At 42.0% G+C, this 20523-nt stretch overlaps 1 protein-coding gene across 7 annotated transcripts; it reads left to right on the plus strand.

Annotated features, from left to right (window-relative positions):
* Positions 1–7486: 7486 nt before the first annotated feature.
* LOC122735139 (lymphocyte antigen 6H-like) lies at positions 7487–15009 on the plus strand. 7 transcript variants are annotated; one of them, XM_043976476.1, is made up of 5 exons: positions 8841–8873; positions 9900–9940; positions 10181–10251; positions 11028–11144; positions 14792–15009. In XM_043976476.1, exons 3-5 carry the CDS (start codon positions 10200–10202, stop codon positions 15007–15009), a joined length of 387 nt encoding a protein of 128 aa, XP_043832411.1. In that variant the 5' UTR covers positions 8841–8873; positions 9900–9940; positions 10181–10199. The 7 variants fall into 7 exon arrangements, with proteins under 7 accessions (XP_043832413.1, XP_043832408.1, XP_043832411.1 ...); XM_043976479.1 differs by lacking the exon at positions 8841–8873 and adding an exon at positions 8890–9091; XM_043976478.1 differs by lacking the exons at positions 8841–8873; positions 9900–9940 and adding an exon at positions 7487–7625.
* Positions 15010–20523: the final 5514 nt, after the last annotated feature.

Genomic DNA, 20523 nt, shown 5'->3' on the forward strand with positions numbered 1-20523 from the left:
ATAAAAATGACAATTATACCTAAATTAATTCACTTATTCAGTGCCACACCAATCGATCTACCAAAGAATTATTTTATAGAACTAGGAATAATAGCAACAATATTCATTTGGGAGGAGAAAAGGTCAAGAATATCAAGGGAATAAATGAAAAAAAGTGTCAAGGAAGGTGGCCTAGAAGTTCCAGATTTCAAATGATATTTCAAAGCAGTAATCAACCAAACAGTATGGTATTGGTTAAAAAAAAAAAGTGGTAGATGAGTGGAATAGACTTGGTATACAATACACAGCAATAAAAGACCATAGTAATGTAATTGTTTGATAAACCCAAAGATGCAAACTTTTGGGATAAGAACTTGTCATTTGAAAAAATTGCAAGGCAGCTAGGTGGTGCAGTGGATAGAGCACCGGCCCTGGATTCAGGAGGACCTGAGTTCAAATCCGGCCTCAGACACTAACACTTACTAGCTGTGTGACCCTGGGCAAATCACTTAACCCCAATTGCCTCACGAAAAAAAAAAAAAAAAGAAAGAAAAAAAAAAAAAAGAAAAAATTGCTGTGAAAATGAGAAAGCATTAGGGCAGAAACTAGGCATAGACCAACAATTCACAATGTGTACAAAGATAAGGTCAAAATGGATAAATTCTTTGAACATAAAGATTGCTATCATAAATTAAGGGAGGATGGAAAAATGTATCTCTCAGATCTATTGATAAGTGAAGAGTTTGCTACCAAACAAGAGAAAGAGGGGATTACAGGAAATCAATAGATAATTTTGATTACATGTCATTACAAAGAGATTTTTTTAAAAAGAGGAAAAGAACATACTTGTACTAAGATATTTATAGCAGTCCTTTTTTTGTGAAGGCAAAGAATTGGAAATTGAGGGGATGCCTATTCATTGGAAAATGGCTCAAGAAGCTGTGGTATATGATTGTGATGGAATACTATTGTGAAATGACAGTTACTCTCATGAAGACAAATATTCAAGCTAATTTTCCAAAGGACTCATGGTGAATAATGCTCTCCACCTCCAGAGAGGGGACTGATGAACTCTGAATGTAGACTGAAGCATACTTCTTTTCACTATCTTTATTTTTATTGTTTTATTTTGTTTATGTTTTCTTTTGGAACATGGATGGAAATATGGAAATAGGTTTTATATTACCTCACATGTATAATCAAAATCAAATTGCCAGCTTTCTCAAGGAGGAGAGAGGGATAGGAGGGAGGGAGAGAATCTAATGAAATTAATAAAAATAATTAAAAAATAAAACCAAGGAAGTTATTGGAATCTGAATGTGATTGTCTTCAGGTCATGGCAAGCAGGAGGGGGGTGGTAAATAAATGATAGTCCTTTGGAGAAGCTGCCCTTGGACTTTGAAATCCAGTTTTGCCAAGATCCTTCTCATTCTTCTTTATGGGTCAAATGGCTGGGGTCCTCTCATCTCCACATCAGGGTTACTTACTGAGGCAGTTTGTTATGATCATAGATTTTACAGGGAGGAGGTAGAGTCTCATTGAGAGATATCTGCTTGCTTTCCCATCTCTAATATCACAGGCCAGAAAACACTTGGCCTTGGTCAGTGAACCAAATAGGGAAAGCAAACATAGGGCAGGGAAATTTTCAGAGAAGACAGAAAGTAGAATGGGTATAGGACCAAAGAAATCTGCCTCAAATCAGCCTTATATCACTGAGAATCACCACCACTCCTTCCCTCCTCCCTTTCCCCAGTAAAAAAAAAAAAGAGAGACATTTTGGAGATTATCATATATCATTTTTTAATGTATAATTTGGTTTTATTTTTTAAAGCAAGATGCTCACCAATTATTTCCTTATGCACATAAAAAAGATTTAATCCTTTGGCATGAATTATAGTAGTTTGTGCAAATATGTGAAAGACAGCCACCAGACTCATTGCGCTTATAGCTGCATTGTCATCTGAACCATACTATCCTGTGCTGACCAAAGAAATAGATGTCTACTGGACAAATAATTTATTTCTCTTCTATAATTTTTATAGATACTGTCAATTTTCCATCTACAAAATAAAAATATTTTTAATTAATGCAACATTTTGTGCAGTCAATGAGGGCATCCTCTTCATGGTAATCATTAAGTACAGACAAAATGACCAGTTTTCAGGATATATGTCAGTGTGGGTGCCCACGGGGGTTCCTTTTGGATAGGATTTGGACTGGTTAGATGGCTCTTGAGGCCTCTTCCACCACTGAGGTTCTCTGAATCTGCACCTTCCCACATATGGAGCTCCCATTCCTTCTAATGTCAATAAGAATCACTTGCTATTCCAAAGCAATACTAAAAAAATGGCATTTGTTACCCCCTATGAAGGTTATTTCATTAGCTGTTTCCTCTCTTTTAAAAGTGCATCTTTTAGAGCCAACTGTTTTTCTCTGAAGGATGATTCCTTGTGGATCAGATTTTCTGGCTGTACCTCATCATCATCAAATTCTTTTTTCCTCCCTTTTCTTTATTTGTAGAACCAGAAAATGGGTTATGTTTGGTTTTCTTCTTCACAAATCCTTTTCTCTGGGTCTTCCCAGCCATTGCAGTTGCCATTTAGGCCTCAATGTCAGATTTGGGTTTTTTAATGGTCAATGTCTCTTGTGAGGGCCAAAATTTAATATATGGAGTGTATTAGGGTAACTCACCTTAATACTGGGGTCCCGGAAATATGAGGGATTCTTTTAGGTTTAATCTCCCCTTTGAACTTTCCTTTTTATATATACCTCCCAGGCCAATAAGAAAAGGAGCCTCTGAGCTTTAGTTCATAAAGGATCAGGATTTATTACTTGGGAATTAATTAAACCACAAAGGTGAAACCAATTAAGGAAATAAGGAAGTAGAAATACAAATAGATAGTCTTAACTCTAAACTTAGTTCATGCAATCCCAGAGCATTCCCAATTAAGCTAGTTCAAAGGAATTTAGGATTATACTGACCAACCCCAGTCAGTTTACCATTGCTTGTAAGAAAAGCACAGTTGCCCTAAACGGAGCAAAACACTTGCGTTCGCCAGCTCCCCCAATGCCACCAGACTGATTTCCAGGCCGAAAGAGCACTAACTCTTTGAATACACCCTGCCTCCCGGAAGCTTCATGTTCAAGTTACCCCACAAAAGAAATAGTGAGGGCAGCAGTTTTTCCAGACCCACCAAAGAAAATTATCCCATGTTATGTCTGGTTTTCTTCTTCACAAATTCTTTTCTCTGGGTCTTCCCAGCCATTGCAGTTGCCAGTCAGGCCTCATTGTCAGATTTGGGTTTTTTAATGGTCAATGTCCCTCAAGGAAAACAACTTTCTCTTCTCTTCCTCATTGCTGGCCATTTCAAAATTCTTCCTCTTCTGGGATTTCCCCATGGGGTTGGTGTCCATTTCTTTCCTCAGCTGGGCTAAGATCATTTTCTTAAAGTCTTCTTGGGTTAGATTCTGTCTGGTGCTGACTGCAGTCATTTGCTCCACCACCAGCAGGTTCTTTAGCTTCTCAGCTATTTCCTGTTGCTCTTCATCAGAGGAAGGGTGCACCTGGATCCACTCTCCATCTTAGTCATTGTTGTCCTCACTGAGGCTGGTGCTTTCCTAACCACTATCATGATCCTCTTCATCTGCTTCCTTTTTCTCAACATCAAGAACTTCAGCCCTGGGAATGCAATCTTTTTTTTAGTGAGGCAATTGGGGTTAAGTGACTTGCCCAGGGTCACACAGCTAGTAAGTGTTAAGTGTCTGAGGCCAGATTTGAACTCAGGTACTCCTGACTCCAGGGCCGGTGTTCTATCCACTGTGCCACCTAGCTGCCCCTCACATTTATCTCTATTGAATTTCATACTGTTAATTTCAGCTCAATGTTTCATCCTGTCAAAATATTCTTGGATCCTGACTTTTTCATCAAGGGGGTTAGGTATTCCTCATTATGGGAAGTACACTAGTGCAGGCTCCTAGACAACAGTGCTAGAACCTCTAGAGACACTCTTAGGGTTAGTCTTACAATCTCGAGGGGATCAGTTACTGCAGATTGCCTTCTGAGTACTTGCCTGACCAATGTAAGTGGGAGTTGGGGAAATAGCCCTCCAGAAAGTCCTACAAATATACCATTATCTTTCTAGAGCCTTTGAGGTTTACAAAGACTTTTTTCCTAGTAAGCCTACAAGGGAGAGGGAAGGGAGATTCAGAGAACTGGAATGATTTGCCCAGGGCCACATAGCTAGTGCTTATCAAAGTTGGGATTTGGATTTAAGTCTCTTGACTACAGTACAATATATATTTTACCACTGTAATTTCTCCTTTGTGGATGGATGGATTGTAGGTTCCCATCATTGCAGGGTAATGCAAATTACCCTGCAAAGGAAGATGAGGAAGGAGAAAAGGACATTAGTTTTTCAATTAAGTAACAATCAATAACTTTGGAAAGGGCAATTTCAGTTGAATGATGAGGTTGGAAGTCAGATTGCAGAGGGTTTATAAGAGAATGAGAGGAGAGAAAACAAAGGCATCTATTGTAGATGACTTTCTCCAGGAGTTTAGTTGAAAAAGGAAGCAGAAATAAAGGATGATAGTACGGATGGCTTGCTGAAGTTAATTTTTTTTAAAAAATTAAGGATGGAGGGGCAGCTAGGTGGTGCAGTGGATAGAGCACCGACCCTGGATTCAGGAGGACCTGAGTTCAAATCTGACCTCAGACACTTGACACTTACTAGCTGTGTGACCCTGGGCAAGTCACTTAACCCCAATTGCCTCACCAAAAGAAAAAAAAAGTAAAAAAAAATAGTTAAACAAAAATTAAGAATGGAGACCATATGGTTATGTTTGTAGGTAGCTGGGAAGGAGTTAGTAGGTAAGGAGAAACTGAGATGAAGAGAGAGAAGGATGGTGGTTGTGGCAATTTGTGCAGGAGATATGAGGAGATGGGATCAAGAATGCACGTGAGGTGGGGGCAGCTAGATGGAGCAGTGGATAAAGCACTGGCCCTGGATTCAGGAGGACCTGAGTTCAAATCCAGCCTCAAACACTTGACACTTATTAGCTGTGTGACCCTGGGCAAGTCATTTAACCTCCATTGCCCTGCCAAAAAAAAAGAATGCATGTGAGGGGTTTACCTTGACAAGGAGAAGGATCATTTCTTTATAAAAGACTTGAGGAAGGAGAGAGATAGTAGGGAAAGACATTTGGATGATCTGACATGGAACCATAACAACTACTTGTGGAGACTGACCATCCAGCCAATTTGAAATCCATCTGATTACATTATTGTCTAATCTGCATTGCCCCATCTTTTCTGCAAGAATAGCATGTCTGTCTCTTTTGATAAGGAAATGAATTTGTAAATACATTTCAAACTTTAGTACTTGGTTCCTTCTTGCTTTATAAAGCACTCAAATGTATATGAAACTTAAATGGAAGGCTTAAAAGGTAGAGCAGCATCTTGAAAAGAACTTTAAAAAATAAATGTTCTGAACTGAATGGAAAATTTGACTTTCAAGTACAAGACCCTAGAGAACCATAAAAAGTTTTAATTGGGGGACATACCTGGGGTCATGCAGTGGATGAGTGTCTTGTGTCTGAGGCTGGATTTTGGCTGGGGTCCTTCTGGGTCCAGGGTGGATGCTTTGTCCACTGTGTCACCTAGCTGCCCCATGATGACATCTTTATTGTAAAATGGAGAGGTGAGAGGCATGCACTCGGGGAGGAGGAAGCGGGGAGGTAGCATGGGGTGAAATCCCACATGAAAGAAACAGGAAAGGGCTTATGGAGTGGGGGAACAGATGAGGGAGGAGCAGGGCAGTAAATGAACTTTACACTCATCAGAATTGACTCAAGGAGGGAATATCACACACACTCAAACAGATGGAGTAATCTCTCTAACCCTGCAGGAAAAAAGGAAGGGAAGGAGATAAAGAGAGAGGGGCAAAAGAAGGTAGGGTAGATTGGGGGAGGAGACAGTCAGAAGAAAATCCCTTTGGAAGAGGGATAGGGTAAAAGAAGATAGATAATACAGTAAATAACCTGGGGAAGGGAGATGGATGAAGGGAAACAGTTAACAATAGTAATCATGAAAAAAGAAAAGAAGGTAAATTGTTTAAAAAATATTTATAGCAATTTAATTCAGCAAACACATATTAAACATCTTTTATATTTAGAACAGTACCTGGGTCTGGAGACCAGGGCTTTGTCCTAGGATACTGTACTATTCTACAGTTGTAGAAACAACTGGGCTTAGCATCTAGTTAGCAAGAATAACTAGATTCAGGGCAGCTATGTGGCTCAGTGGATAGAGCACTGGCCCTGGATTCAGGAGGACCTGAGTTTAAATCTGGCCTCAGACCCTTGACACTTACTAGCTGTATTACCCTGGGCAAATCACTTAACCCGAATTGCCTCACCCAAAAAAAAAAAAAAAAAAAGAGAATAACTAGATTGCCCCACAGTGGAATGCTTGCATAGGATCAGCAGTCCTCTGTCTCCAAACTCTGACAAGTAGCAAGTCTTGTCAAAGCTCATGCATGTGCAATTGTTGCCCTGACCTCTGAGGTCCCTCTGTCAGGCTAGGCAGGGGCTGCTTTCCCCTTTGCACTGGACTTTTTGACTCAGTTTATATGAGTCTCTCTCTTGGTCAAGGGTACAATCAGGACTCATATGTCCTCTGCAACATTATGAAAACAACACACATATTCTCATTTTGGTGCCCCTCCCTTCTGTTCTCCTTAAGCAAAATAAATCTCCTTTTGCTTGAAAAGTTCTGGCTTCCTTCCTGTCATTCTTGCTTTGTACAGTCAATAAAAATAGATTAAGGTGATAGCCATAAAGATTTTATTTTAATATTTTAAATAGCATAAACACCAAAAGCAAACAATCAGATTAGAACTCACCCCCCACAATGCCCAAAGCTGGTTGCTCAGAGCTGCAATCATTAGAGGGAGTGGGTTTTATCCCTTCTACTCCTTTTTATCATGAATCAAAGGGGAAAGTAAGAAGTGAAGTACTGAATGACAAATAGGAAAATGACATTCCCTCAGGAGAAGTGAGTCCACCTTTGAGCACAGGGATGTACTGGTTAAAGTAGGAGGCCAAGGCAAGCTTCCTTTCTTTCCCCATCCTCCCCTAATCCTCAGGTGAGTTCCTACCCAGCTCTATTCCTTCCCCTTGTCACTGGCTTCCCCAGGAGCAGCCACCAGGTGGCCCAAGGTCTCTTCCCCCACAGGACTTTGGAACCTAAAGTCTGAGGTCTTTCCCCAACCCTTTCCCTTCTATCAACTTTATATTTCAACATGGGTTTGAGGGTGCCTTCAATGCTACTGACCATAGATGTACTTTACACTGCTTGCCCTCCATGCCACCACTGCTAGTTATGACATTAAGGGTATATAAAGGGAAACAAAATGGTTCCTGGACTAGAGAAAGCTTATATTCTACTGGGGAAATACAAACAAGTAAAACACAGGCAAATACAACATCATTTTATATCTTTCTAAAGGGAAAAAGCATTAATGACCATGAGAGATGCGGAAAGTCAGATGTGACATCTGAAATGAATTGTGAAGAAAGCAGAGGAAGCAAGAAGTGTGTGGGTGACACGGACTGCATTCCAAGCACAGGAAAGAGCCTGTGAAAAGGTAAAGAGATGGGGAGGAGGGAAAGAATAAGCATTCATATGGCTCCTACTGTGTGCTATGCACTTTATAAATGTTATTTCATTTGATTCTCTGTGATTCTGTGTTGTTGCTATTGTTACTGAGTTCTTAAAGCTGAGTCTGACTCTGACCACATTTGGGGTTCTCCTGGCAAAGATAAAGGAGTAGTTTGCCATTTCCTTCTCTAGCTGATTTTACAGATGAGGAAACTGAGGCAAACAAGGTTGTGACTTGTCCAGGGTCACTAGCTAGTTAGGGTCTGAGGCTGGATTTGAACTCCAGTTCTCCTGACTCTATCCACTGGCACCACCAGCTGCCCTTGTGACCCTGTGAGGTAGTTGCTGTTATTATCCCTATTTTACAGTTGAGGAAATTGAGGCAGACAGAGATTAAGTGACTCGCCCAGGGTCACACAGCAATCAAGTGCCTGAGGCCATATCTGATCTCAGGTTTTCTTGACTCCAGGCTCATTGCTCTACCTTCTCTACCACTTAGCTGCTGCTGTGATGGTAGATGGGTTGTTCTATCTGGGGGTGAGCAGGTAAGCTAGTTCACCCAGATAGTATAAAGGGAAGTGATGGTTAGGGTGGTAGCTTTAAAGCAGGGAGGCTAGTGGAATGAAAAGAGAGCCCCAGTGAAAATAAAATTAAAAAAAAAACTAATGAAAACAACAATGAAAGAAAGAAAGAAAGAAAGAAAGAAAGAAAGAAAGAAAGAAAGAAAGAAAGAAAGAAAGAAAGAAAGAAAGAAAGAAAGAAAGAAAGAAAGAAAGAATGCTGGCAATGGAGTCAGGGAACTAAGGGTCAGTGCTGGCTAGGTGATTGATTATGGGTCCATCATCCTAGTCTCTGAGTCTTATCCACCAAAAGGGAGAGGAATCCTTAGATTATTATGATTGTTATTTTTTACCTGCGGTGGGTTGTTAGGAGGAAAGTACTTCATAACATTCAAAAGTTTTCAGAAGCAGAGATTAATTCTTACTCTTGAATTGCTATCACATGGATGATAATGGAGTAATGGAGTGGGAAGATGAGAACTCTGGAAACTGACTTTCTGCCAAGGATAAGGCTTCCTGTGTAGGACAAGTGTGTGCAGCTTTTATTTGAGAAAGTCAGTCCTTCCCTAGGGTGGAGCCAGAGAGGGCAGGCTTAGAGGCTACTAGGATAAATATGCTTTTTGGGCTTTAAGATCTCACAAAACTGAAGAGCTGGACAGGAAGCTGCTTTCCTGGTGAGCTTTGTGAGGGTTGGATGGGGAGGAACCTGACTAAGGACCATTAGAAAGATTTGTACCCACCAGTCATTTGTATCAAGGGAAGAGAAGGTTATTACTGGGCTGAGGACTTTCCACTTTCTTCTCATGTGGCAATGGGGAGTCACTGGACATTTTTGGCGGGTTAAGGGGGAAGGATTTCAGCTGAACTGGGAAATAGGAAGATAACTCTAGCAGTGAGTACAGCAGGATGGATGGGGGTAGTGTGAGGAGCTAGACTAAAGGCAGAGAGGCCAGTTACAGTAGTCAAGGTGACAAGTAATGAGAACTTGAACTGGGTTAGTGTGCTGGGAGAGGAGAGAATGGGACTGAATCATGAAAGATGGAGGCTGAATTACTTGGAATAATGGAAATAACCCTGGAATTGTGGCCAGAGGACCTGGGTTTGAATCTCTCCTCTTCTGTTTATTTCTTCTAAACTACTTAACTTCTCTATCCCTCAGTTTCCCTATCTGTGAAGTGAAGGAGTTGAAGTGAATTTATGTTATTTTAAATTTATGGAATAAATTGAAGTAAATTCTTGGGTTTCTTCTGGTTCTGAGTTCTCTATAAAGTCTTGGCAACTGATCCAACAAGGGATAGTGAAAGAAAAGGAGGAAACAAGACTGGCAAAGCTGGTCAGGGCCAGAGTGCAGATGGGCTTGAATGCTCTCTGGTCTTATGGGGCTAATAATCCTTACCTAGAATGGTTGTGAAGAAAGGACTTTGTAAACCTTTAAGCTTTAGAGAAATGTTAGCTATTATTACTTCTCTGTGCCCTCTGTCTTCATCCTGTTCCCTCCTCAGTGTGCTTGGACACCAACCTACCCTGGATAGAAGAGAGGAAGAAACAAGAGAGGAGGCCCTACAGAAATTGAGGGAGAGAAAATAAAGGGATGAGTGGAACTCTAGGTCTCAGGATACCACCAAGAGAGCTTTGTGATTGCAGAGAGGCTAGAGGAGGGCACACCCTATGATGAGGATTTCCTTTTTTTTTTTTTGCAGGGCAGTGAGGGTTAAGTGACTTGCCCAGGGTAACACAGCTAGTAAGTGTCAAGTGTATGAGGCCTGATTTGAATTCAGGTTCTCCTGAATCCAGGGCTGGTGCTTTATCTACTGTGCCTCCTAGCTGCCCCCATGGATTGAGGTAGCTTTTGTGGGGGGAAGGGAGAATGAAGGGGACCCCACAACAGTGGTGAGTCCTAGGCTGGGCTCCGGGGCTTTTGGAACTGGGAGGGGCATCTGCTTGATGTCTTGAACCTCAGCTTTCCCTACTGTATATCCAGGTGGAGACAGCAGAGAACCATGGAGATTCTCCTCTATGTTTTGCTGGGAACCCTGTTGTTTGTGGAGTCTGGTGAGTCCCTGGGACTCGGGATGGGAGACCCCAAGACTCGGAAGGAGGCAGACAGATTGCTAGGTTGTTCTCTCCCTTTCTCTACAGTGAAGGGGAAGGATTCAGCGCTAGGGTCAGGTTGGGCTGGGAGAGGATGAGCTGGAAGTCCTGGAAGCTTCAGGGAAGTTGGAGGTGCAGCTTATAGAGAGAGGAATGTAGCGTGCTGAACAGGGTTGATCTGGAGGAGGAGCAGCCGCTTCTCCAGCAGCTGGGAAAGGACACAAGGGGAGAAGGGAACGTAGCACTCGCTGTCTGCCATGCTTTTTGTGAGCTCAGTTGGCAAATCCTGTGGTTGTGCGTGTGGTGAAGGGTGGTTTGCTTTTTGGCAGCTGGTGTTATTTGTGAGCTGAGTGAAGTGGTGTCTGTGTGTGTGTGTGTGTGTGTGTGTGTGTGTGTGTGTGTGTGTGCTAGTGAGTGAGTGCATGTGCATGATCAGGTTTGGGCACCCAGTGAATTGTCCACGAACCCAGTGAGTGGTGTGAGTTATGGGTGCTGGTGGAGGTGGGGTGGGCAGGATGGGAAATTCTTCCCATCCATAGCCCATTCCTCTAAACCTTAGGAAGCCTGGGAGTCCAAGTTGTGGGGCAGGAGGCAGCTCTCACTCAAGACTCTCCCTTGCTTCTGGGCTGGGGCACTTGGGTTTTGCCTTGCCCAGCATCCTCATGGGGGTGTCCCTGGGATGCTGGGCTCTCTTCCTGGCAAGGTTGCTGCTCTGATTTCTGTCTGCTTCTCTGCAGCTCACTGCTTGCAGTGTTTATCCTGTGCTGGGGTCAATGACTTAAGCTCATGTCGGCCTAAGACTTGTACAGCTGAGGAAACCATCTGTGCCAAGGCCGTGCTGACTTCACAACTTGGTGAGTTCTGCTCGAGTCTGGCCAGGGTTCAGAGCTTGAGGTATGGAAGCTTGGGACCCTGCAGTGTCTAGGAGGGAGGGAAGAAGGAGGAGTGGCAGGGGAGGGGGGGACTGCAGAGAGCATCCAGTCCCACCCACAGCCCATGACCTCTAGATCATCACTGATACATGGTCATCCAGCCTCCTTTGAAGACCTGCAGGAAGAGCACCCTCCCTTCCCTGCAAGGAAGCCCATTCAAGTATTGGATTGCTCTTCTTGGCCACTATCAATCAACCAATGAGCATTTATTCAGCACTTACCATGTATCAGGCACTGTGCTGTAGGTAGTGAAGCTTCAAAGAAAAATGACCAAAATAGGGATTTCCCTCAAGATGTTCCCTTTCTGTTGGAGGAAACTACATTTATAAATGGTGTAGAGAAATAGATGCAAAATAAATGCAAGGTAATTTAGGGTTGTTGGGCATGTAGGTGGCACAGTAGATAGAGTGCTGGGCTTGAAGACATCTTTCTGAGTTCAAATCTGGCTTCAGACACTAGCTGTGTGAGCTTGACTAAGTAGTATACCCTCTCTGAGCTTTATTACCCTACCAACCTCACAGGAGAGGTGTGATACTCCAATGATGGCACTTACTTTGGGTTAAGGAAGTAGAATGAAGAAACTAGGACTTGTCTTCCTGAGTTCAAATCTGACCTCAGACACTTCCTAGCTGTGTGACCCTGAGCAAGTCACTTAACCCTGGTTGTCTCAGTTTCCTCATCTGTAAAATGAGCTGGAGAAGGAAATGGCAAACCACTCCAGGATCTCTGCCCAGAAAACCCCAAAAGAGGCCATGAAGAGTTGGACATGCCTGAAACAACTGAACAACAGCAGCAACAATTTAGGGTGTTTGGAACTAGCAACTAGGGAAATAGGGGAAAGCTTCATGGAGAAGAAGGTGTTTGAGGTGGGTTTGGAAAGAACTAGGGATGCTGAGAAGTGAAGGTGAGGAGAGAAAGCGTCCCATGGGGGAATAGCCAATTCAAGGATGGGAGATGGAGTATCATGTGTTAGGAAGATCAAGTGAGCAGAAGGAAGGAATGTATAATAAGGCTGACTAATGTAGGTTGGGCCCAGTTAGGAGGGACCTTAAGTACCAAACAGAAGAATTTGTATTTAATTTGGGGGGGAATATGGAGTCTTGGGAGTAGATGAATGAAGTGGTCTAATTTGTGCTTTGTTGTTGTGGGTTTTGTTTTTTTGTGGAGCAATAAGGGTTAAGTGACTTGCCCCCAGGGTCACACAGCTAGTAAGTGTTTTGTTTTGTTTTTTTCCCAAAGATACTAGACGGTTTTTCCATTTCTCCCACTCATTTTATAGATAGGAAACTGAGGCAGACGGGGTTAAGGGACTTGCCCAGGGTCAGGCAGCTAGTAAATGTCTGAGGCCAGATTTGAACTCAGGAAGAGAAGTCCTCCTCACTCCAGGCTCTGTACTCCATCCTCTGTGCCACCTAGCTGCCCTCAGTTCTTCAGAGGCAAGTCTTTTTCTTCTCCAGGCTCTAAAAACATTCCCAGTCCTTTTGTCTAATCCTCCTGTCATATAGACACAAAGCCCTTCAGCGTCCTACTTCCCCTCTACTGGATACTCTACAGCTTCTCGATGGCATCTGGAGTTGTCTTCTGGATCATTCTAGAACAGTCTACAATCTAGAATAGTCCTCTATATGAGGTCTGGTGAGGGAAGAGTAGGGTCGGACTATTGCCTCCTTTTTTGTAGAAGCTAGACCTCCACTCTTGCAACTGGAGATTGGCTTTTTTTTTTTTGGCTGCCACACTACACTGCAGAGTCAGAGTTTGGTTTTCCTCATCATATGGCTGTTTTCCAGCTTGTCAATATCACTCAGTCAACTAACAATTAAATACCTACCAAGTTCTAGGCAATCTTACAGGGCTTACAGTAAAGCAGGAAATGGATCTCTATATTCTCAAGGCACTGACTCCTATTGGGGTTTGGGGATCCTGCCTCACATATGACATCTGTCCCTGAAGGCCAGTCTCCAGATGGGTCAGCCTAGGGTAGAGTCAGTCTCATCCATTCCTCACCCAAGGCCTAGATAGGGCTTAAGCAGTGCTGTGGAAGCCTACAGATCCTAAAACCTTCCTTCCCCCACCCTATTAAAGAGAACTTCTGCTTACAATTCTGATCTGAGAAAGCAATTTCTTTGTGTCTTGAGGGTTTTTCAGTCCCTGGGAACCCTCCTTTAGAAAATAAACAGCTGGGGGTGAAGGTCTGGCTAAGCTATTTTCTGTTGATGTTTGATAGAACCCTAGTTGCCCAGAGCTGGGACATCTGAGAGCTTAATTGATTCTGATTCTTAATTTATTCAGGATGTTCATCTCACCTTTGATCAGGATAGGTTCAGGCTATTGGTTCTCAGCTGCTTTTCATTGGCAGTTAGCACACTGCTGCTAGGCTCCACCACTGAAGCAGAAATTATATTAACTAATTAGAATTATTCTGCTTCTGATCTTAAGATATCTTCTTGCATCTTGTTGCCTTTCCATTAGGTGATGCATGTTTCATGTGCATTAGCTATTAGGGGAGCTTAATGCCTACTCAGAGCCTTGTTTCTATTGGAAAATGTGCTCCAAGTTCCAGACAATTGTCTCCTTTATTTATTTATTTATTTTTTTGGGGGGATGGGGCAATGAGGGTTAAGTTGCCCAGGGTCACACAGGTAGTAAGTGTCAAGTGTGTGAGGCTGGTATTGAACTCAGGTCCTCCTGAATCCAGGGCTGGTGCTTTATCCACTGAGCCACCTACTGGCCCTGACAATTGTCTCCTAAACACACCTTTGGAAAACAAAGCATTTTTGGAGTGGAACTGGACCATTTCTAAGGTCTGTCATAGCTCTGCCGTCCTGGTTCTATATTTGAAGGTCCCCTCAAGCTCTAAAATCCCATATTTAGAGGGGCCTTTCAGCTCTCACATTCTGCATCAGCCTTCTAAGTTCCCTCCCCTTGCTAATATTCAGCATGGTAAGTCCCTTAACATCTTGGATTCATTCTCTGCCATTCTACAGTTTTATCCTGGGAAAATCTCTGAGAGATATGGTCAGTATAATGGGAATAACAAAAGGGGGGAAGTTAGTGTTGGTTAAGGATGGTTATGGGATTCTTTAGGGAAAAAGAGAGAACAGAGCTGAGAAATAAGGGGGGGGAAGGTTGTAGGTAGGTGGAGAAGGGCCAAACTAGGAGAGGATGATAGCATGAACAAAGACTCAGGTAATGTATCTGGCATTTTCAGGGGATTGTTGTTCAGTCTTGTCTGACTCTTCATGACCCCATTTGGGGTTTTCTGGAGCAGTTTGCCATTTCTTTCTCCAGCTCATTTGACAAATGAGGAAACTGAGGCAAACCTGGTGAAGTGACTTACCCAGGGTCACAACTGCTAGTAAGTGTCTGAGGCTGGATTTGAACTCAGGTCTTCCTGAGTCCAGGGCCTGGAGCTCTATCCACTGTGCCACCTAGCTGCAGTCTTCAAGGTATAGTCAGGATCTAGTCTTGGCTACTGTGAAGGGTGGGTGTTAAAGAGTAAAGGGAACAAAAAAAAAAAAAGAAAGAAAGAAAGGATAACACTGGATGCTCAGTTCTTCTCTATTCCACAGGGCCTCCAGTGAAATCCTATATCATGGACTGTGCTACTTCCTGTGAAAAGGTTAAAGAGACATTTTTGGAGATTATACCTCAAGGATTCAGTGGGGATGTGTCCTGTTGCAACACTGATCTGTGTAATGGTGTGGGTGGGATCAGGGGCAGCCCCTGGGCCCTGGCAGGGGCCCTCATCCTCAGCCTGATACCTGCCCTTCTCTGGGCTGGGCTGTGAGCACATTCCTTCCTCACCAGTCTCTTCTCACTAGACCTTCCTTTGGGTATGGAGCCCAGGAAGCTAGTGCTTCTGTTATGGTCCACCTCAGCCCAGCCTTTGGGTTGAGAGCTTTGGCATTTCTCCTGAGGAGAGCTTGGGGTTGTGAAAGGAATGACAGAAACCTCTAGACTGAAGATCTCTGAGGCAAACATTTCTCAGAGCTGAACATTAGCTGAACTCTGTCCCTTGGTATGTCTTAACCTCCCTAGCAATGGCATCATAACATATAAATAAACTTATGAATAAATGTATGTCCTGAGGGTATGTTTCTATCTAGCATAATTCATGCTCTGATTGTGGGTGTTGGTGGCATCTTGAAATACTAAGACTGATCTAGGACTGTCAACTGAGATGCATGACTAGGAGAAGTCCATGGTAAAAATTTGTTTGGGGCTGGCTTTTACAACCTAAGGATACCTAGGTAAAAAGGAAGTCCAGACATTAGGGTGTTTTGGGGTGTAACTATCAACAAATCAACTGTCCTATAATTTAAGAAGCATTGAAACTCACCAGTAAGGCAGTGTTTTGCATAGTGGGAGAAATAAGCCCTGGGGTATATGGAAGGAAATTTCAGATGTGGATTGTTTAATTGAATTTAAAAAACAGAACAATTAAATAGTTACTCTTTTCAAGAAGCTTACAATCTACTTGGAAGTGGGGGGGGCGGTATGTATGTTTGTGTAACTCTTACAAAAATAAGTAAATACAACCTGGGGCCCATCTCCAGTCATTCTGATCTATTTCTTGTTCCTGGACCCAGATGGCCCCGGAGGAGAGAATGAGGCTGGTGATTTTGCACAGCCCTCCCTCACTTAAATCCAGTACACTGCCAGTCATGACATCTCCTCCTAATGTCATGGTGCTCTTCTAGAAGGAAGGATGAACAACAACAAACCAACAAATGTAAGCTAATATGAGGGGGTTGGGAAGACAGAATAGTAAGAACCAGGTACATCATAGAGTCAGAAAATGACAGAAGTTCTGCAATGAAGAAGGCCTCAGGGGCCACAGTGCAATTTGTGCCTGAACAAGAGTCTTCTCCCTGGATCATCTATCTTTTGCTTGAAGGAACCCATGAGCTACCAAAGCAGCCCATTTTATTCCTGCAGAGCTCAAATTGTTAGGGAATTTTTCCTCACCTCTCTCTCTTTGCAATTTCTATCTATTACTAAGGTCTTCCTTCTGAGGCTAAGCTGAACTAGTTAATTTCCCTCTCCCATGTGACATCTCTTGAAATACACAAAGTCAGGGGGCAGCTAGGTGGCACAGTGGATAAAGCACTGGCCTTGGATTCAGGAGGACCTGCGTTCAAATCCAGCCTCAGATACTTGACACTAGCTGTGTGACCCACTGGGCAAATCACTTAACCCTCACTGCCCTGCAAAAAAACAAAACAAAACAAAACAAACAAACAAGAAAAAGAGTGAGCAAATTCCCACAGACAACATTTATGTCCCTTTAAGTTTTCTCTAGGCCAAATATCCTTGATTCCTTCAATTTATGTTGTTTCCTTCTGTACCAGCAAATAGGGGACTTTGAGAAGGATTTCATGAGAGAATTAGACAGGCCTGTAGTTTATAAAGCAACAGATCTAGGAGCTACCCATTTGTAAGAATGAATTGCCACCAAAGGAAATACACTCTCCTTCATTGGAAATCTTTAAGCAGAGGCTTGCTGGCCACTTGTCAGGATTGTTGTAGAAGGGATTCTTGTTCAAGTATGGATCGTCCTAGATGGCCAGTTAGGTCCCTTCTGACTAAACTTGAATGATTCAAAGTCTGCCTTTAATCTAGTGCATTTTAACTCATTCAGAGAGATGAGGCAACAGATAACTAGGGAAGAATACAACCAAGGAAGGAACCCAGATGGCAGGGCAGAGAAAGCTGAGCTTTCCCAATATCCCTCTCCAAATAACTTTATTTTGTAAAATTTTATTTAATTAAATTAAATTTTTTTTCCAATTACATATAAAGATATATTTTTGAGTTCCAAACTTTTCTTCCAACCTCCCAAGCAAGCAATCTGATGTAGGTTATACATTACAATCATGTTAAGCTTATTTCCACATTAGTCATGTTGTAAGAGAAGAATCAGAGTAAAAGGAAAAAATGCAAGAAAGAATAAACAAGAACAATAACCAAAAAAAAAAGGGCAACAACAAGAGTGAAAATAATATGCTTTGATCTGCATTCAGACACCATAGTTCTTTTTCTGAATGTGGAGAGAACATTTTCCACCATGAGTCTTTTGGCATTGTCTTGGATGATTGCATTGCTGTGAAGAGTTAAGCCTGTCACAGCTGATCATCACACAATGTTGTTGATACTGTGTACAATGTTCTCTTGGTTCAGCTCATTTCACTCAGCATCAATTCATGTCAGTCCTTACAGGTTTTTCTGAAATCCATCTGCTTATCATTTCTTATAGCATAATAGTATTCCATTACATTCATATACCATCACATGTTCAGCCATTCCCCAGTCAATGGGCATCCCTTCAATTTCCAGTTTTTTGCCACCACAAAAAGATCAGCTATAAATATTTTTGTAAATGTGGGTCAAATAACTTTAAAATAACCTCAAATTGAATTTCAGAGTGGCAAAGCCAACAGAAGGTCAGAGCAAGATATTCTTCTAGCCCAAGACAATGTAGAAAGTTGGAAAGAGAGATTTATGACACAGGGGAGGAGCTACCCTATTAAAGGGGTGGAGAGCTTAGAATATGATATTCTGGAAGGCAAAAGAGCTGGAATTACAACAAAGAATCATCTACCCAGCAAAACTGAGCAGAAATCTTCAAGGGAAAAATGGATATTTCACGAAATAGAGAATTTTCAAAGCATTCCTGATGAAAAAACCTGACCTGAATAGAAACTTTGACTTTCAAATATAAGACCCAAGAGAAGCATAAAAATGTAAACAGGAAAGAGAAATCATAAGGGAATTAATAAGATTAAACTGCTTACCTTTCTATGTGGGAAGATGATACATGTATCTTCTAAGAACTTTATCATTATTAGGGCAGTTAGAAGGATTCTACAAAGAAAGAGTGTGGGGACCAATTTTTAATTGGGGAGTGTTAGCTAAGTGGCTTGCTGCAATATTCGGGCAAGGAAGGAGACCGACAGCCTCCCTCAAAACAGAACAGGATTTATTTTAACAAGAATGAACTTAAAAAAACAAACACAAACAGGATCAGTAGGATCAAGGGAAAGGAAATAAAATGGGGAAAGGGAAATTATACAACCTGAAAAGATACCACCGCCCAGGAATCAGCTGAGAATACGCAGCAGAACTCCTGTCGCCTTCCAGCTTCCAGCTAGAATGCCCAATACTCCTCCCCCAATCCCAGAAAACCCCACACAGCCCCAGCCAATGGGATGCCCACTCTGATAGTCACATGGCTGCCCTCACTAGGCTTCCAATCATTATAATTTTGCCAGGCCCTTGTAGGCGTTTGTGAGTAGTGATGGCGTGAGTTGACAGCGCCATGGCAAAGGCTACAACCAGTGGGTGGAGCACCACGCGGTTTGCAGAGCCCCAGGCCAGTGGGCGCTGAGGCATAAAAACCTCAAATAACAATTAATTCTTTACAAGAGCATGTGGGCAAAGGGGTGGCTAGGTGGCACAGTGGATAAAGCACTGGCCATGGATTCAGGAGTACCTGAGTTCAAATCTGATCTCAGACACTTGACACTTACTAGCTGTGTGACCCTGGGCAAGTCACTTAACCCCCATTTCACCCACCAAAAAATACAAGAGCATGTGGGCGTACACAGTTATTCATTCACAAGGTGGTGCTGATGTGTCAATTATTTATCATCTCCAATTCTCAACCCCCATTTGGCCTGAACCTCGACCCCGACATGTTCTCTTGGTTCTGCTCACTTCACAATATATCATTTCATTCATGTCTTTCCAGGCCTTTCTGAAGTCATCCTGCTTGTTACTTCTTATAACATAATAATATTCCATCACTATCATTTACCACAGTTTGTTTAGCCATTCCCCAATTGATGGGCATTCCTTTGATTTCTAATTCTTAGCCACCACAAAAAGAGCTGTTATAAATGTGTTTGTACAAATAGATCTTTTTCTCTTTTGGGGCATGTCTTTGGGATATAAACCTAGCAGTAATATTGCTGGATCAAAGAGTATGCACAGTTTTATAGCCCCAAATCAAATGTTTTCAATAACCCTATCCTAGAAAAAGAAATTGAACAAGCCATCAATGAGTTCTCTAGGAAAAAAATCCCCAGGACAAGGAATTCATTTGTGAATTCTACCAAAGATTTAAGAAGCAATTAATCCAATATTAAATAAACTCTTTAAAAAAACAGGCAAAGGGGGCAGCTAGATGGTGCAGTGGATAGAGCACCGGCCCTGGAGTCAGGAGTACCTGAGTTCAAATCCGGCCTCAGACACTTAATACTTACTAGCTGTGTGACCCTGGGCAAGTCACTTAACCCCAATTGCCTCACTAAAAAAACCCCAAAAAAACAGGCAAAGAAGGAATCCTACCAAATTATTTTTATGACAAAACATGGTTTTGATTACCTAAACCAGGGAGAACAAAAACAGAGAAACTATAGATCAATTACCTTAATGAATATTCATGCAAAAAATTTAAATAAGATACCAAGGAGATTATAGCAATATGTCACAAAGCTCATAAATTATGACCAGATGGGCTTTATACTAGGAATGCAGGGCTGCTTCAATATTAGGAAAACTATCAGCATAAGTGACCACATCAATAACAAAAACAGCAAATGCTGTATAACTATATCAGTAGATGCAAAAAAGAAAAAGCCTTTGAACAAAATACAACACCTATTTCTATTAAAAACACTAGAAACCATAGAAATAAATGAAGCCTTTCTTACAATAAATAGCAACTATCTAAAACCAAAGCAAACATTATCTGCAATGGATAAAACTGAAGCCTTCCCAATAAGATCAGGAGTAAAGCAAGGATGTCCATTATCACTACTATTATTCAATTATGTGCCAGAAATGCTAGCCATAGCAATAAGACAAGAAAAAGAAATTGGAGGAATAAAAATAAGCAAGGAGGAAACAAAACTATCATTCTTTGCAAATGATATGAGGAAATACTTAGAGAATCCTAAAGAATCATATAAAAAAACTAGTTGAAACCATTAGCTTCAGCAATGTTACAAGCTATAAAACAAGCCCACATAAATCATCAACATTTCTTTTTCTTATTGTTTAGTTATTTTTAGGGGTGTCTGACTTTTTGTGATTCCATTTGGTGTTTTGTTGGCAAAGATACTGGGGTGGTTTGCTATTTCTTTCTCCAGCTCATTTTACAGATGAAAAACTAAGGCAAAGAAGGTTGAGTGACTTGCCCAGGATCACACAGCTAGTAATTATCTGAAGCCATATTTGACCTCAAGAAAATGAGTCTTCCTGACTTCAGACCCAACACTATAGCTACTTGTTAAAGGCT

This window comes from Dromiciops gliroides, chromosome 1, assembly GCF_019393635.1.
Source record: "Dromiciops gliroides isolate mDroGli1 chromosome 1, mDroGli1.pri, whole genome shotgun sequence".
Taxonomy (NCBI): Eukaryota; Metazoa; Chordata; class Mammalia; order Microbiotheria; family Microbiotheriidae; genus Dromiciops; species Dromiciops gliroides.